The 17,670-nt window shown below is 52.2% G+C and overlaps 7 protein-coding genes and 1 non-coding gene across 8 annotated transcripts; 3 read left to right on the top strand and 5 right to left on the bottom strand.

Annotated features, from left to right (window-relative positions):
* Position 1: 1 nt before the first annotated feature.
* Positions 2–980, bottom strand: J4E92_006805 (uncharacterized protein; the record flags this gene model as incomplete). The annotated part of the gene is made up of 3 exons (XM_051498170.1): positions 2–240; positions 290–813; positions 871–980. 3 exons carry the CDS (start codon positions 978–980, stop codon positions 2–4), a joined length of 873 nt encoding a protein of 290 aa, XP_051351896.1.
* Positions 981–2,051: 1,071 nt separating this feature from the next.
* J4E92_006804 (uncharacterized protein) lies at positions 2,052–2,700 on the top strand (the record flags this gene model as incomplete). Its single annotated transcript, XM_051498169.1, has 4 exons — positions 2,052–2,184; positions 2,375–2,488; positions 2,536–2,585; positions 2,644–2,700. 4 exons carry the CDS (start codon positions 2,052–2,054, stop codon positions 2,698–2,700), a joined length of 354 nt encoding a protein of 117 aa, XP_051351895.1.
* Positions 2,701–2,774: 74 nt separating this feature from the next.
* On the top strand, positions 2,775–2,866 carry J4E92_006803. Its single transcript has one exon. It is a non-coding gene; the product is annotated as a tRNA-Asn (tRNA).
* Positions 2,867–3,415: 549 nt separating this feature from the next.
* J4E92_006802 (uncharacterized protein) lies at positions 3,416–4,142 on the bottom strand (the record flags this gene model as incomplete). The annotated part of the gene is made up of 2 exons (XM_051498168.1): positions 3,416–3,958; positions 4,020–4,142. The coding sequence occupies 2 exons, from the start codon at positions 4,140–4,142 to the stop codon at positions 3,416–3,418; spliced, it is 666 nt and encodes a 221-aa protein (XP_051351894.1).
* Positions 4,143–7,691: 3,549 nt separating this feature from the next.
* J4E92_006801 (uncharacterized protein) lies at positions 7,692–8,900 on the bottom strand (the record flags this gene model as incomplete). The annotated part of the gene is made up of 1 exon (XM_051498167.1): positions 7,692–8,900. The coding sequence occupies one exon, from the start codon at positions 8,898–8,900 to the stop codon at positions 7,692–7,694; it is 1,209 nt and encodes a 402-aa protein (XP_051351893.1).
* A 647-nt stretch (positions 8,901–9,547) lies between these two features.
* On the bottom strand, positions 9,548–12,664 carry J4E92_006800 (uncharacterized protein; the record flags this gene model as incomplete). The annotated part of the gene is made up of 2 exons (XM_051498166.1): positions 9,548–10,458; positions 10,795–12,664. The coding sequence occupies 2 exons, from the start codon at positions 12,662–12,664 to the stop codon at positions 9,548–9,550; spliced, it is 2,781 nt and encodes a 926-aa protein (XP_051351892.1).
* A 557-nt stretch (positions 12,665–13,221) lies between these two features.
* Positions 13,222–14,103, bottom strand: J4E92_006799 (uncharacterized protein; the record flags this gene model as incomplete). Its single annotated transcript, XM_051498165.1, has 1 exon — positions 13,222–14,103. The coding sequence occupies one exon, from the start codon at positions 14,101–14,103 to the stop codon at positions 13,222–13,224; it is 882 nt and encodes a 293-aa protein (XP_051351891.1).
* Positions 14,104–15,844: 1,741 nt separating this feature from the next.
* J4E92_006798 (uncharacterized protein) lies at positions 15,845–17,505 on the top strand (the record flags this gene model as incomplete). The annotated part of the gene is made up of 2 exons (XM_051498164.1): positions 15,845–16,097; positions 16,151–17,505. 2 exons carry the CDS (start codon positions 15,845–15,847, stop codon positions 17,503–17,505), a joined length of 1,608 nt encoding a protein of 535 aa, XP_051351890.1.
* Between the last annotated feature and the right edge of the window lie 165 nt (positions 17,506–17,670).

Raw genomic sequence — 17,670 nt, 5'->3', positions numbered from 1 at the left:
GTCACAGGCCAAACCAGGCTTCCGATACGGTCAGATGCGAAGGGACGCTATGGCCTACCCCTACTGCCCAAATACCTTCGACACTCGGTCCGAAGTCGTCAGTGCGGTAGTTGCGCTCTGGCGTATCTTTCTTCGAGCTTGTTGGTGTGGTACTGACGCCAAACACGTTGGTCCACTGCTTCAGCGTCTCGTCGTAGTTCTTCGGGCTCAACGTTCCATCTACCGAGCCATGCCAGAATTCTTGAGAAGTCAGTACGTGGTTCACAAGCGCACGAGACCTGGAACTTACGCATGCGCGGTCGGGTTCCGTTGTACCCGGGATCCATCCCTCGAACTACGTCACCCCAGTGCTGCGCGGTCGAGATGGACTGCCCGCCAGAGCAGGTGTTATTCCATGCTGCCGCTGCTCCGGATGCAGAGACGAAACATCCAGCCGGTACACCCGAGTATAGAGACACTGCGCTGATGAGCTCGGGATAGGTGGCGGCCAGAACGTTGCTCATCATGCCGCCTGAGGAGCCACCCGTAACGAACACTTTCTTGGGGTCAATCTTGTACTTGTCGATCGCATAGATGATCATGTTCGCGATCGCGTTCGAATCGCCACCGCCATTATGCGACAACGAAGCTTTGCTGGACACGTCCCAGCATTCAGTCGTGGAGCTCGGCCAAACCGTCACGTAGCCTTTGCTATCCGACCCTTTCTTCCATGGAATCAGGGAGTTTTGGAAATACTTCTGCGCCGATGACTGGCATGAGTGGATCGCCACGACTAGCGCATCGCTCTTGACCTGGTCAGGCACATATACCCACCTTGGGTGGCGTGTCAGTCAATTGCAGCCTTGGAAAGGAGGGGCGCGGATCACTCACATGCCTGGCTTTGCTCGCGCGCTACCGCCATAGTTGGGGATCTGTGTCAATTGCGCAGCGAGAACATCTGAAGCAAGTGCTAGGGTTGCAAAAAAGGTTCGGGTGAGCATCTTGGAGGAGCTGGAGGTAGTTTGACAGTTCCATGTCTGAGCCTGGTCACTATATACACGCATCAGCTCCGCATTGACAGAGTGGGGTCGACTTTCATTCGTGGAAGTTGACATCTTCGTCTTGTCATGTAGTGTCCGAAGCCTATGGCGCCACGTGAGGTGCAATGTTCATCAGAGCGTTTGTTAGGTAGCTCCGGATAAAGGGGAAGATGCTCGCAATCAAGCTTCATACCAAGCATTTTTCGCACATTACCCGCATATGTCTGTATCCCTGCATTCCACGTCTACCACTTTACAACTGCCGATACGAAACAGGAGGACTTGATGTTACTGGTCGGCCCATCCTCAGAGTCTAATCCAGCTACTCTAGGTGCCGGACGAAGCTCGACGTCAGGCGCAGCTTTTAGACAAGCCTCGCGACGCCTGGAAAGTAGCGCAATATAGGGACAAGTCAATGAGCAAGTGCTGATTACTGAGGCCCGCGGATAGAAGGGTGGCTGCGCTGAATATCTGGTACGTTATATGAGGCCGACATTGGTGCCATGTGGGGAGCTTCGCGCCGGTCGTCCTACTTTCTTTGAGGAACTTTGAGCAGACGACAAGACAGAATGTCTTCCTACGGATAGATCAAATTGCTCGAACAATTACTTGTAATCGCATTCCGATCAGGGTAAGGACACTCACGATGTGGCGTCTTCTTGGATACACCGCCGTACTCTTAGCCCGTCGGGTCTCCGCTCATGGCGGAGCTCTGAACTATACTGTCGGAGACACATGGTACCCTGGGTAAGGTCAAGATGCAGAGTCCTCAAAGAATGTAAATAAGTCGATCCAGTTAACGCTCTTCACAGCTACGATCCTTATGGCGACCAGGCCATGCAGGACGCTGCCGCATGGATGCCACAACGAAAATGGATTTCCAACAACCCCATTTTCGAAACCACCAACACATCTCTTTCCTGCAACACCCCCGGTACACCCGCTCGCGCATACATACCCATTCGCGCGGGCGAAAACATAACCGCCGTATATGCGTACTGGGTGCATACCGTCGGTCCTATGATAGCCTGGATGGCGTACTGCGACAACGCCGAGAATGACTGCACGACCTTTGCTAGCGAGACGGCAGATTGGTTCAAGATCGGCGAGAAGGGGTTGTTGGAAGGAAGCATCGAGACTGGAGAGTGGTTCCAGAAGGCGTTCAGTACGTGGGACGGAAGTCCAAGTCTGTGGAGTGAGACGGTGCCTGTAGGGCTGAAGGCGGGAAGGTACTTGGTGAGGCATGAGATTATCAGCTTGCATTCCGCAAATAGTATGTGCATGGTTCCCTCCTCTAGTTGTAGCTCCCCGAACATGAGGGAAGGTGCAACGCGCTAACTATCTGGGGTGCTCAGAACCCCAATTTTACCCCGAATGCGCGCATTTGGAAGTCACGAATGATGAAGAGGAAGGCTCGATTCCCAGCGAGGAGTATATGGTCAAGATTCCAGGCGTATGGAGTATGGAACGTACGTATGCTAATGTCCAGAAAGAGCATGCGACTGATCGTTGATAGAACCCGAGATCAATATCGACATTTATGACCCCGAGGTCTTGGTAAAGACGGTACGTTCGATAGAGACACGGGTTGCTTCAAGTGCCTTGTGCTGACGACATTACCTAGGTATACAACATCCCGGGCCCACCTGTATGGACTGGAAAGCCGCAGGTCGACGCGTAGAAGGCGTGATGGACTGAGCACGCTCCGGAATCACGGCCCAGTCAATCGAGGATTTGCACATCACAATTCAGTTATCCTCTGTGGCGCAATTGGCTAGCGCGTCTGACTGTTACAGCTCGCAGTAGCAGTCATCAGGAGGTTGGAAGTTCGAGCCTTCCCGGAGGAGTGAATTTTTTTGCTGCTTGTGCGGACAAGACGGTAGACTGGCGTGGATTGACGAAGGAGTACATTTTTGATGCTAGGGTTGTGGGTAGCATGGAGTGACAGCTGCCGAGGATCCACCTGGCTGTGGGATTACATAACCGGCAAACGTCATCGATTAGCGCTATGGCCATGCTCCTTCCTGCGCGTCCTCACAACAACACCACGCGTCGACACATACACAAGACGTCGAAAGCGGCAATTCATATCATCATGACGCGATACAACGCGTGTTTCAATGTGATCGTGATATTGTACGTTTCAAAATTCTCATTCGAAGTCTTTTGCCGCCTGACTGCCGAAGCTCTCCAGGGCTAGCACTATCCCAATGCACACTCCATACCATCCACCAAACCTATGCTCGCCCACACGCCACGCTATAATGTCGCCTTCCTTCGACAGACTTTGAAATATCGAGTCATCTCGGTCATCCGGTCTTTCCACGTGCAACCAGCCTTGACTTGGCGAGCGTCTTACCTCCTCTTACGCCGGTCTCACCTCTAGACCCCTTATCTCACTTGGCTCTCTGTCTCTTGGCTTTCTTGGTATCTTTTCGACGGGGTCGGGCGGGAGTCGTAGTGGGTAGGCATGGTGGAGACTGTCCTACTTCCTGGGCAGTATCCTCTTGGTCGACATCAAGCTCCTTCTCGAGAGTTTTGCGGAACGCGGCTTGGTCTTGCAGCTTCCGGTAGCGGTTCTTTTGAGGTTCGGTCATCCCTTCCTCCTTCTTCAACAACTCCTGTTGCTCCGTCTTGTTTGCCACCGCTGCATCATGCTCAGCCTTGAATGACTCGAAGATGGCCTTCCATTCGACCTTGACATTCGGGTAGTTGTTGCGCGCGTTCTTGACGTCGAGGTTAAAGCCCGCTAGGTATGGGTGCACGGCGCATCCTTTGGGGGAGATACACTGAAAGCGCTGCCCACAGATCACGACCTCGTTGTATGTGTCTAACTTCTTGTCCTGGTCGACAACGGGAGCAAGACACCAGCAGAAGTGCAGCGCGCTGACACATCTCATTGAGGGGCCGCCGCCGCACTCCTTGTCTTCGCAATGATGCTGTGGTTGGAGAGGTCAGTGTATTCTCTCAACACAATTCCAGTCCCTCCCGGCTACCTACAGCGCTGCTCATTCTCTCTTTGGTACGAATGTTCCTCATCATGGCGGCGTTGCTGTCGTTCTTGATATACTGGCCGAATATCTCGTCCAGGTCCAAGGAACTCTGTCGCGCGTAGTTGGGCATCTCTGTGGCGATTGCATTCGATGTTTCCTAGATAGTAGAGGTTTATGGGTAGCGCAATCAAGCAGATAGGGTCGGGAAAGTCGTGTAGGTCAGTGAGGTTGTACCTTTCGTCGGCAGAACGAAGGATCACTATTGGTTGTTGCAAGAGTTGTACGCCTTTACTACTCGGCTAATAGGCACTATTCACATTGTTATTGTTGTGGTTGCTGCCTATCTATTTACTCGGCTTAGGCTGCCTCGCTCGCTCCGAGTATCGCCGACATTGTGGTTATCTATCCCTACGAGCTTCACTGGAATAGTATCTGCTGAGAGCCCCCTCAGTACATTCGCACTTAAGGTCATGATGATCGGCCTATATCACGATAATCTGCTCACTGTTCCCCTAGCAGCGACTTGTACACGACGATGCAGACATAACGACTGGATATTTAATCAAATAAATCTGCGCAGCTCCTCCTCGATTCTACCCCGAGAAGAATACACCGCATTAGACACGCTTGTCTTAGTACACCTATACATATACTACAATCATAGACTCTCGGCTAGGCTCGCATAGGGAAGCATAGTCGAGGACTTAATTGAATATAGGCGATAACAGTCTTTATTAAGCTCTTAATTAGAGTTTTAGTAGTTATAATTAGGTGTAACATCCTGCAACGCCTAACCTACAAGAGACGAGGAGTAGAATTTTGATGTACTAAGTAAGACTATACACTCTCTGCAACTATGTTTAAGCCTAGTTGATTGCCTTACTACCTGTATCGAGAGACTCTGTGGTACAAAAGAATTATTTGGTTAAGAACAGTGCGGAAGGCAGCTGTCGCATTAGCTATGGAACGTGCTAAGTAATGCAGCAGAACGTTATACACTGGAAGCCTAGCTACTATCTCTACATCTATACACAATACGAAGACAAAATTAACATACAGTAGCTAACACCGTGATGCTCTTAAGTGAGTAGTCAAGAGAGACGCATCTGCCTCAGTAGCACAACATAGCGTCTCTTGGTCCTCTCGTCCATCAATCCGCACGTGTCTCCCACTCTTTTACGACACATGCTTCCTTCGACAGAGGGCGCTAATTGGGCCTCGTAGCATCTTCTTCAGTTCCTGATTTTCGTATCAAGTCTATTGCCAGCTCTAGCAACCCTTGCCATCCGTCATGAGTATTCAAATCTTTGATAAAGGTCGACAATATTACCATGGTCTCGACATCCGTCTCTAGTTTGTACGCGGTTCGATCGTAGAAAACACTGGAGGTATCGCTTGCGGTCATGCGTACTTTGTTGCTTATAGCTTCTATCATCTCCATTGACTGTTGCTGGATGTTGTGAATAAGCTGAGAAATATCGCCTGAAGCATGAGAGGCGAGTAGTGGTACATCAAGTGATGTGAACTTTGCGAAATCACTGACATACTCATGCGCGCGGGAAAATGTCCAGAAGAAGCCATCAACTGCATGGGTGGCGCAGGTAGTGGCGCATCGTGAGTCGCAAACTCCGAATACAACGTACGTATAACAAGACTCCGATCGCGTTGGCAGTTCACAGCACCTGGTCAGCTCGGCTGTTACGTCACTTTGCCCAGAAATGGTGTGCCATCGTGGCGTATACATTGCGACTTCGAGTCGCATGGAGACGGCGTGGTACGTGTTCATAGCTATAGCCATAGCCATCTCCATGGAGGAGCCTTCAGTGCGCGCGTACCGACTGTCATCGTCACCGCGTGGTTGCATAGGCCAGGCTCTCATCGGTTCCAGACTAACGTGACCGCCCATGTAGTCGTCTCTTTGTCCTTTGATAACATAACGACTGTACTCTTCGGCAAATTCGAAAGGAGACTTCAGGAAGTTTAGCGCCAAGATTTGCTGGAGAAGCTGCCATACGGTGAGGCTATAATCGACGATATTGATGAGCCTCCAGTTTTCTTCAGTCCCCTCGAGTAGGCCAAGTAAAGCGAAAACACCGTCTAGAGGGACTGATCGAGATAACATTCCAAAGAGCTCAAACAAATCTTCAAATGTTCTCCATGCTACACCTCGATAGCGTATGAGAGCGAACATCTTGTTTTTACTTTGCACTACGTCCTTCCATTCGTTAAAGAAAACGACTCCTCGTATGGTCTTCTCCAACTTGTTGTAGGGAAGTTTGTGTCTTCCCGACAATAAGTGGACGTCTTGTGCAAGAAGGAACTCCTGAACGATCCATATCCGTGACCAATACTCTGCTTGTAGTATGTACTTCTCCCGACGTCTTTGTCGTGTATGCTGGCGTTCATCTCCTCGGCATCGATAGTACAAATCTATTATGTACTGTAGGTCGAAAATGCCGGTATGAGGCATCGGCTCGTCGTAGCCAAGCCAGCTGTAAACGCACTTGGCGCCAGAATAGATTCGTTTCATCTCTTGAACTTGATGACTCCGCTCTTGAATGTCGTCCTGATTGATGCATATGGCATCCAGCCATATGACCTGCGGTTCGCGACGGCTGCGGAAGGCTTTCAAAAAGCGAAAGAGATTGTCTCGCACTTGAAAGGGCTCGCCATCCAAGAGTATAGATCGCTTCGGCTCGGGTGGACCCCAGACATAAGATCCAGCGATATATTTATCTCGTTCGCGTGAGATCGAAGACGTGAATAATTCGCATCGTATTGAAGAACCTTGGCGCCGGCTAGGCAGCACGCGCAAAAGTCGGAAACTGTCGCCGTTATGCAGAAGAGGCGAGTACCGGGTAGAGGCAGTCTGCCGGACTTGTGTTGAGTTGGTAGAGACACTGGTGCTTGTGTTGTTTGTTGACATAGCGAATGCCCTGGGCATAAGGTAAAGCTCCGGTTTCGACTGTGAGATGCGAGGCAGCAGTTACGAATGAAGGGGGTTTCTGAGGAGATATACTAACGGGAGTTGACAGAAACGAGGGAGGCTGAGCAACGCCACAGACTTGGCAGCTGACATCGGTACTAATACTGAGGCCACACCGATCGCATCCTCTGCGACAAGTTTCGAGGTCATCATCGCATAAAATGAAAGGCGAACCAGTTAGTTACACTGTATATTCATCACGCGGAAGACGATTATAAGGCCGTGACTATGAAAAGGTGTCTGGCGTGATGTACAGGTCGTGTCAACTCACATACCGACAGATGTAAGGGTCCAGGATGAGACGCAAAAATGGCGATGGAAGATATGCGGAAAGATGATACATGCATGGAGGTTGCGCCGTTGAAGAGAGCTGGATGCTTTGATAGCGACGGAAGGCGTCGTGTGCAATGTGAGAGATGTGGCTGCTGCTGTGAACCTGGACGAACAGGTAGCATTAGAGGGCCGCTACTACAAAGAAGATGCAGGATGCAGCGACAGAGCTAGCTCTTCGTGGAGCGTACCTGACTCTGACGTGTTCATTGTGCAGGATTCCGCAGCATATCAAATGGAAACACAGCGTACATCTCCATAGCGCAGAGTATATCAGGTACATATCGGGAATACGAGCTTGTCTGTATTGCGAGCGTTGTGGCCAAAAAGCAGCCTCGGGACTCCAAATACAGCTGTGAGTTGTTAGTCCCCAAACTCGATGAACTCGCCGTTCCTCCCTCCCGACAGCTGTTCCGCCTTCTTCTCCCATTGTCCCATAAACCACACCGGCCAGCCTCTCGCTCGTTTCCCATACGTCCGTCGAAGGGGCTTCGACACAGAGTGTGCAGTCTCGAGGTATGTCTCTCTGAAAGTATTCCACAACTGTCTACCTCCGTCATCTGTAGCCAAGGGATCGGGAAAGTATGGATCGTTACAGGTCACCGCTGTGACTAATCGCTGTATGGCGGCTTCGGGTCGATCGAAGGAGAGGAGCGAGGCTTTATCGAAATCGAGGACGTAAAGGCGCATTTCATCTGACATATGATGTGTTCGGTCCCATCGGTTCTGTCTCCAGTTGGGTTTCGACATCGGGGCGCCGAGAACGAGATTCGGCGGTGAGGAAGAGCAGAAGGGCTCAGAGGTCTCGAGATCGTTGGCAAGAATGACTTGCTCCCCATCCCAGTCATTTTCTCCTCCAAGTACAAACTCGATATCCATACCGTCTACGAGGGCATGCCAGTGTATGATAGCCAGGCCTGTAGCCATTTCTTTTGCCAATTCCATCGCCAAGTTGTCGTCGAATGGGAATGATGTGAGGTCCTCCCTTGTTAAAGGAAAGTTCCAAAGATTGTCCGACCTACACAACGGTTCGTCCTTGCGTGTTGCCAGTCCAAGATATGGTCGCACAAGACAAAACTCGTTCTCGGGATTGGCGAATACCGCGGCTTTGGATGTAGTGAACTCGTAGCGCGTCATCAGAGCGTGTCGAAACTCAGAGCCTAATGTAGGAATAAGGGACAGGGAAAACAGGAACGGTGCCGTCTCCTTGTCCTCGGCTTCCGTGAAACAGCCGGCGAATTCTGCCCAAAAGTCTTCTTTAGCTTCATCTGCTATCCAGCCCTTGATAGCTGGCACCCTGGGAGTGTAGTCTTTGATTTTCCAGTCGCGTTCTGACTCCGTCAACGACCGATGTACGTGAGCCGTCAGCCGTATATCATTCCATAGTGCGTCTCGGTTCCGACCAATCTTGTTTGCAGCCGTGGAGAGATCCACGCAGGTGTAGATGGTGCCGCATGTGCCGCGACCGATAACGTGGAGGTCTATGGGGTTGTCGTCTAATGCGCGCGCCGGGCTTATTTGGGAGCCATCTCGAAGGGTATCGTTCGCGTGGCCATGCTGTGTTTGCGCCATTGTGGCAGCTCTGCTTTGAGAATGGGTGGGCTAGATTGCTATTAGAGTATCGGCAAGGTCCGTGTTATATTTCTCAACAGGTGCGACACTGTCGTTGAATATCAGCCAAGTGCGGTTGACTCAGAGAGCGAGCCATGGTTCGTTCTAGCATGATTCTCCAGTCCAGGCATGCCAATTGGAGCGCGCGCAGACTTTACGCTAAGTGTCTTCATCGTTCGTGCCAGAGTAGATGGATAGAGTCGTCAGGTTGCGATAGCTTGCATGTGTGAAGCCGATATCGTAGTCGTTCGTGCTCGCATGCGCGTGTAACAATCCGCGTTCTGGGGCCGTGCCCGGGCTAGCCTGAGAACGCTTGGCACGTGACTACGCGACAACGATGACGCCATCTCAGAATCTGCCACTTTCTAAGTGCGGCGAACGTCTGTCATGGTGCAGGTTTACATCGCTGTTCTACACGCGTTGGTTATCCCTCAATCGTGATCAACAGACATTTTGGTATAAGATGTAAATTACAGGACCTCTCATTGCGCTCGATGCATCGAAGAACATCGAGGCTCGTACATCGTGAGCGTACAGATTTTACATACGTCTTCTGCACCTCTCATGCGTGCTTGTACTTCATCATCCGCAAGCCATATAACACATTCTCATTCCTCCACGAAGAATCTGGCCGCAAAAACGACATCGTTCTCACTGAACACTCCCTGCCTCTCACTCTTCACCTGCCTTAGAATGCCCTGTTTGTTCTTCTTGTCCTTGCTCTCTGCGTACGCGATGACACAATCCCGGTTCAGCGATGGGTTGCTGTTCGTCTTCAGACGTGTGGGACTGCGAGGCTCCTTCGGTAGGGTGCGGTTGAGGTTCTTGCGTTTCTTCGTAGCCGAGGATTGAGGTGTAGAGGGTTCGTGGCGCGCAAGTTGAGGTGTCGTTAGAGTTGAAGTGAGCTTCACTGGAGACGGAGTTTCATTGCCGCGACGTGATCCGCGCAAGTTTTTGCGTTCCGGTGAGCCATCCGCTTGCGGAATAGGTGCAGGAGACGATCTAATAGGTGCTCGAGGTGACCGGGTATATGAAATGGGCTCCATATCAGGCTCAGGAGTTGTATGTAGGCTGGATAGAGGAGAAGATGTAGCAGTGTCCCAGATCTTAGAGTTCTGGACGACCGGTATCGCGATCTTGGACGATGGAGCTGCGTCAGGCGTGTTTCTCGGTTTGGCGAAAGAGCGAGATCGACGTAGTCGCGCAGATGCTTCACGAAGTATCTCTTCTGGATCCTCGAACCAGAATGGATTTGCCTTTGGGCCTTGTACACTGAGAATGTTGTTGCTAGAAGTTGTACGACGCGAGAGTCTTGATTCGGTTGCATGTATACTCTGGTTGCTTGAGTCAGCATCCAGCTGGTCACCATGCAGCTTGACCTCCTCTACTTCAGGTCGTTCACCCGTTAGGATGGAGTTCTTGACAGTAGATGCGGGTTGTTTAAACACAACATTCGGTTGGAAAGCGCTGGTCTCTTGTGGGTTGTCGATAGCGAGGGGCAGGTCAGTCTTCGCGTGCTCTAATGGCGATGTAGGCGGCGGCGTTCCCATCCGGACCGTACTTTTTCTTGACCCGCGAAATTCGGTGCTTGCCTTCTCTGAATCAATAGATCTCTTCTGTTCATCATCTCCTGGGACGATATCCTGTCGAGTCGGATTCTGAACGGGGCGATTGGAAGCCAAGTCTAAACGCAGTTCAGGCTCCCACCTATGATCCACTATAATTGATCTATCTTGCCCATAAACTACCAAGCGTCTGACCACGATGTTGGAATTTGTCTTCATCGACTGTTTTGGAGGAGATGCTTTCTTCGGAGAGACACTTCGTTTTGGCTTTGTAGGTACTGAGTACAAACCTGCCGGCGGTAACGGCAGGGACAGTCTGCGATCAAACGGCGGAAATGACAGGTGTGGTGGCCGAGATTCCTGATATCCATGGAGGTTTGCGACTTGTGGTAACATGTTTGGCTTGTAGCTCTCGGGAGCTCCGCAGAAGTTGGGCCCCATACCGGACATGGTGTAGTCTCGACGCGTGTATTGGCTTTCGGGTAAGCCACCACGTGGTTCTCCAGGCAGAGAACCCGCATGCGGCCTATGACTTGAGGGTGCTTGCCTGAGCCCTGGTAAATGTGTAGGAAAAGGTGATGCGTACTGGTGACCTGGGCCCTGAAAAGCCGTGGGAAAGCGATCGAGCGGACTAGACGTCAGGCCGGCGTTGTCGCCCGGTATCTGACGCATGAGATCACTGGGTGCGACTCCTCCCAGTGTTGGATCCGAGAATTGAAAGGTATATGGTGATGGGAGCATGTGAGGCGTTTGCGAGTTTGGGGTCAGATCTGGATTCATCATCTTCGGAGTGAACCCTGCACGCGACGTGAGCTCCGCTTCTGAGATGCGTACTGCGTCGTGCGTATGCGCTCGTCCAGTCTCCGGTGCGCGCGGTATGTTGGAGGTATCTGCACTTCTTCGAACTGGTGAAGACGTAATTCTTGCATCTGTAATGTTTGGTGCTATCAGTGCTGGAATGCTTGATCCGACACCGGCGAGTGGTGGACTTGACAGCGTCAAGGGTTCCATGGTTAGAGCTGATGGCAAGACAGGTGACATATCCCGCATCGTCTGCACTCCGGACCGGAGAGCCCGTTTCTTTGTATGAGACCCATACTCTGGATCGCTGTCGCCTTCTGCATCGACGTCGATGACCTCTGAGCTCGGCTCGATGGTATCTTGAGGTTCCGCGTCACTCTCACTCTTGCCAGGCGCATCGACACGTAGATGCATAGTACTGCCGTCGGCTCCGAGCACGAACGGGTAACTCTCGTCAATCATGCGCTTCGGTGCCTTCAAGTAGCCCACGCCGCTAGTGAGCTTCCTACCCTCTCCAGATGTGATGACCACGTCAATGACTCCGAACGTCTTTCCACCCGGTCTCTGCATAGTGTGTACTTGCTCCGGCATCTGCGTTGTCGCAAGCGCGTGGAGGAACTCGGCAGTAGGAGGTATGTTGCCTTGTTCGTCGGTACCCCGTTCGCGTGCTTCAGCTTGGAGCGCCTGGCCAATGTGTTGCCAGCGCTGTTCTACCGAAGGTGGTGTGTTCTTCTTCGCAGTACTGCCATCTGCGGCGACTCCGGGTGGCAGGATGAGCCATGGCCGCTCAGCGAGAAAGTCGACTCTAGTGCCCGCGAAAACCTGGTGATGGTCTTTCGAGCCAGATTTGCCGTCGTAGTTGGGCATGGCCAAACATGCGGCGAGTGTTCCATTGAAGAAGACTTCGATCTTGAGCGATGTTCTCTGGTTGTAGAGGCCGGAGACATAAGTCTGGTCGGAGAGGTTGACGTGGAGGGTAAGTGCTTTCAGTGTGCGCTGCGAGACATCTGGGAAGCTATCGTTAGCCGCGGTGGTGCTCTTAGTATTAGGCAGAAGATGCGCACCCTTGGTCGCTCCCTGTACATCCCTAGAAGCTTCATCTTCGTATATGTCATTCCCGACCCGGGTCTGCATGAAAGGCGCTTGTGCAAGCCAGTTGAGCTGGAAGGCAGCCTCATCACCGGGGAAAGGCACTTGCTCTTCCTTCAACAACTTGCTCCCCAACAGCCTCTTTTCAGCCAATGCAGACTGCTGCTTGGCTGCCTCCCCCTTTCTCAGTATGATCTTTGCTGTAGTCGTATCACTGAGCGGAATCGCGCCCAGGCGCACCGAGACGCCACGCGCGAAGTAGGTAGGCATATTTGCAGGTGAAAGAATATACACGTATTATGACATGGCCGTCGCAAGAGGCAATGCCGCACTGCCCGGCGATTGGAAATTCTCGAGTCGGTTGGGTGCGGTAAGGCCGTCTAGAGCGTGTCGAGCATGGTGGGGGTGTATGGGGGACGCGTTGCGGTGACCGAGCGCTGCTGAAATCGCGTGACGTATATCGTGGGCTTCCGTTTCCGGCAGGTACCTCCAGTGCTCTTTCCGCGCACTCGTCCTCGCCGCCGTGGCCAGACTTGCGTCAATACACATCCTACCTGACGTATGGCAATCTTAAATGTACACAGGTGCCATGAAAGTGGATTTGGCTATGAGAATATACACGCGATGAATAAAAGTGATGGAGATGCAAATCAAGCAGCTTTGAGAAACCCCGACGCGCCGGCAGACCATGTAGAGAGAAGACTGAGTGTAACCATCCCAATCGTAATGAGTCATATGCGCACGAGGAGATACTTACAAAGAACGCCTAGTTTGCGTATGATTTCGCCTCAAACGGGTGCGCAGCTGACGGCAGCCGATACCATACATCAGAGCTCGACTTCACCCCCGGACTCAACGAAGCCTCCGCCGCTTCTTTGCTGCTCGGTGCCGTTGACGCCCCAGTCGTCGGTAATGATGCCAATCGGTGGACCGCCTAGGACATCGCCTAACTCGCCTATAGTCTTTTCGTACACACTCGCAACACCGCGCTCTTCCCAGTCCTCATCTTCCTCATCGTCGTCATTATCCTCGAAGCCTTCAAAAGTCACAGCGCCTTGACGCCCACCTGCCTCTGCCTCTGCCTCTGCCTCTTCTTCTGTATCCGTGTCCATAGCCTCACCTACATCGCCCTCGTCACCGACCACGCTGTCTCCGCTCATTACACGGGTGACCGTGAGCCTGGTCCGGTCTACAACGCCCTTCAAGCGAACCTTGTCCGTTGTGGTGACTGTACGACCATTCTCAAACCCAGGTAAGAACTCTCCGGTCGCAGTATCGTGCCCGGTAAGTAAAGAGGAGAAGGCGTAGTCGAGTTTCGAGAGAAGACGGAAAGTAGCCTGAGCGGAACGCGTTGAGGAATCGAATAGTGGGAGGAAGTCGGCGGTGAGGACGGCGAGGTTGAGCAGATAGGGTATCTGGAGGTTCGGTGATCCAGATACCCAGACAACATCTACCAGGCCATCGAGGTCTTTTGCGACTTCCCAGAACGCCTTGTATCCTTCCTCCTCGCCCGGCGCTGGCTTAAGCTTTCGGTTCGTCATGCGGTTGTCCACTCGCTTCTGGATGCTGTTGACGCCATGGTCGAGGTAGCGTATCAGATCAGATTCCCTCGGGCCGCCGGGCTTCAACGGGTGTTTGCGTGCTTGTGGGAGGGGCGACGCATGCTGTGACGGCGCGGACGACGCTGGAGGAGTAGGGATTTCGGCCATACTAAACACCCGGAGCCTACGTTGACTTTAGATCGCCTGATTTGCATAATTTTATCTTAATGTAGGCTGCAAACCTGTTCAGCTTTTCCGTTGTGCAAGGTGATAGTGTGTATATGGTTCCAGGGTTTTGTTCACCGTCACGGTGGTAGGTGAAGACGCAAGGCAGTGGGCGAGGGGTGAGGTGCAATCGTCATTCTACGCCGTAGGGTGAGCGCGTTCTTCTTCGTCGCGTGCGGGATCGACCCGCATCGTGAATTTTGAGCTGAGAAGTTGCACTGGTGCTGCGATAGCTGAGCGCGGAGCTCCTGATGGCGAGATGACGTTCGCGGAAGGTTCCTCCGTCATCCCAGCCCGTGCCCTGGATCATCCCGCAACACCACCTGCATCGACAGCAGAGCATCACCCAATTGTCGCCAAACCTCCGACACCGCATCTACCTCTGCCGTTGCTTACCATCAATCTGTTGGTGGGCTTTGTTTTGTCATCAGGTACTCCTATCACCGGAGAACCTGCAGTAGCTGAGGCAACGACAGTCACGCTCACGGCTTTTCCAACGGACACAGGATACGTTTCCGCTAGGAATGCGATACGAAGGAAAACTTGCATGCTTCGGAATAGCATGCCATCGGAGTTCAGCTGCTATGCCGTGTATCTCACAGCAAAGTAAGCCGCTGCCGCCATCGGCCCGTCCTGAGTGGCCAGGAGCAAGACAAGGGCGCTGATTAATCACCACCGCGCCCTTCTCCAACGCGTGCGCGTGCGCCCTACATGCAAGTTTCATACGTCCGCGACGCCGATATGCATGTCTAATTAAGCCGCCAACAATCAACCATGTCAGTATACTTATGATGGTCCACCAGGCGTCGCCCCTTTTCTGGAAGTTTTCTTAGCTGCAAGAAAGGGAAAATTTGCTAACAAACGCAACTTCGGAGAGCCCCGATTGTTGGATGAGGTTGAAACGCGACGTTTATTGACTCTACCACTTAACGGCATAACGTTGAAAATTTGCAATGAAGCCTATGACAAAAGGTATCCACCCGTCGTGTACTCTCAACGCGAGTAGTCAGGAACGTGTCGCGCTTGTTCAACTTTTGTGGCATGAGAACCTGTAGGGCTGGTTTGAGGCACATAACTGACCGCCAGAGTACCGCTATGGTTGGTGGGCGGGCCGCAAGCTAGCACGTTCGCGACGGGCAAGATCACAGAATCTGAGAAAAGCACATTCGAGACCATGTAACTTGTGGAGACGTCCTGATGTCGTCCAGTACTCAGCTTTGCGGAAATGTAGAGACAGGCACCTGTATGGGCTTAGCGCACGACGCTATTGGAGTCAAGGGCGTGGTTTGTGATGGATGCAGGATGACTCCCCCGCGTATCCGACGGCAAAGCAAGCCATCGCTCAGCGCATCATCCATCTGCAGCATGCAACCTTCTCATCACCTACCAGCCCTAGTTTTGTGCCGCTTGCAAATGACTCAACCCAGGGCGTGCCTGAGTGCCATGTATAAGACAACCTTAAGGCCCACTTGTTTGTGGTGCAGTCCTGGAGCAGACGTCTTATCTTCACTCGCCACCTACTAGTCTGATCTCTGCCTATTTGCACTACCCCAGCTGCCCAGCTCTCAGCTTCTCCGCATTCGAGACGTCTTATCTGAGCAGGCTTGTTCCCCGCTTTCTGGTGCGACCTCGCCTTGGCTATTGCGACTAGCAAGCCGACCTTAAGGCACGCGACAGCATCGACATGTCTTCTTCATCGAACACATCAGTGTTTGCGCCACCAGACAGGATGCAGGCGCTGGGCAATCAAATCGGCTACAAGGTCCGCAACATCTCGCATCATGGCCAGCCTACCATCGTGATCGATCTCAACGACAGCAATGGCCACTGCCACAAGTTCATCACAAGCTATTCTTCCATGGATACTATCGAGGGCACAGTCACCATCACTGCACCGCACGATACTCGTTTTGAGGATATCGACATCGCATTCACTGGTAAGCATAGATCATGCACGAACTTAGCAATGATCGTATCTGACAGCATACAGGTACAAGCCAGGTATATGTGGATAGGATGACGACTACGCCAACAATGACAGGACGAACAGAGGCAAAGCACCGGTTTTTGACTCTTAGACAGCCAATAGACCAATCAAACTTCCCCTCCCCAAGAATTTTTGAAGCTGGAAGACCCTACAAGTTTCCCTTCACATTTACCATCCCTTCGCAACTACTACCAAAAGCCTGCTCGCATACAGTAGTCTCGGACCACATACGCGAAGTACATCTCTCACTACCACCCAGCATTGGCGATCCCGATCTTGCTGGTTTTGGCAGTACACTGCTTGACGACCTTGCACCGGAAATGTCAAAGATCACCTACGGAATCCAAGTCAAAATCGCGCACACCCGCGGATCAGAAGGCATCTCGGTGCTTGCTGATAAGCTGAAGAAGGTGCGCGTGAAGCCAGCCTTTGCAGAGCAGCCCCCGCTGAACATTGACCACAATGACGAGTACCGATCGCGACAGGAAAAGACAGTCAAGAAGGGTTTGTTCAAAGGAAAGCTCGGGACATTGTCTGCGAAGACTATTCAGCCGCCGCCTCTTGTCATTCCGGGCGCAAGATCAACAGAGGGCAGAACGATCACGACTATGGCCAAGTTAGTTCTACGTTTTGATCCCACAGAGGAGACCAGCGCACCACCGAAACTCGGTTCATTAGGAACAAAGATGAAGGTCGTGACCTACTACGCCTCAGCTCCTAGGCAGAATCTACCGACGCGGTCTACGCTCGGGTTCGATCTGTCGCAAGGCCTGTACTCCGAGTACGTGCCGCTGTCCAATCTTTGCATCGCCTCCGCCCAATGGGAAAAGCACGATGCGGCACAAAACCCTAGCCCAGAAAGCCTAGTTCGACGCGACTCTGGTATTAGCGATTGCTCAACTCTGAGCGAAGCGGAGAAGGCCTTTGCGATTGGCATACTACCTGCATCCAAGGATTACAAGCAAGGTGCCTTCTACACAGCACAGATCTTGGTGCCAATCACGCTTCCTATGACACAAAACTTTATACCGACATTCCATTCCTGCCTCATCTCACGAACATACACCCTCGCGCTGCAGTTCTCCGCTCACGGAAGCTCGAGTATACACCTCAAGGTCCCGATCCAGATCTGCGCCGAAGGCAGTGATACTGGTATTGAAAATGCTAGGGCGAGGAGTGTTGAGGAGACGGCATTCAGAGCTGCCTCTGATGTCTTTGCTCCACGCAGCGTTGCGCCTCCGAGCCCTGAGACGGCTCGCAGCGCAAGTGTTGGTACGCGAGAAGAGATGCCGCCCGGCTATTCAGCTTTTGCGCCGCCCAGCACGAGGTACAGCGTGAGCCATTCAATCGTGACCTGATGATGTTCCAGGTTGTCACGGGAGGATCAGTGACGAAATCAAGATAATTTTTGTTGCGCAACACACTGACGATTATCGAGCGATGTTTTTCTTGGAGAAGGATTTCGCTTTTCGGCGTCTTGGTATGGAAGAGTGGCAGGGTTTTCATTCATCGCACCGCAGCTC

The sequence above is a fragment of the Alternaria infectoria genome (assembly GCF_024043175.1).
Source record: "Alternaria infectoria strain BMP 0036 chromosome Unknown scaffold_10, whole genome shotgun sequence".
NCBI lineage: Eukaryota > Fungi > Ascomycota > Dothideomycetes > Pleosporales > Pleosporaceae > Alternaria > Alternaria infectoria.
This window is presented reverse-complemented; position numbering and strand designations above follow the sequence as displayed.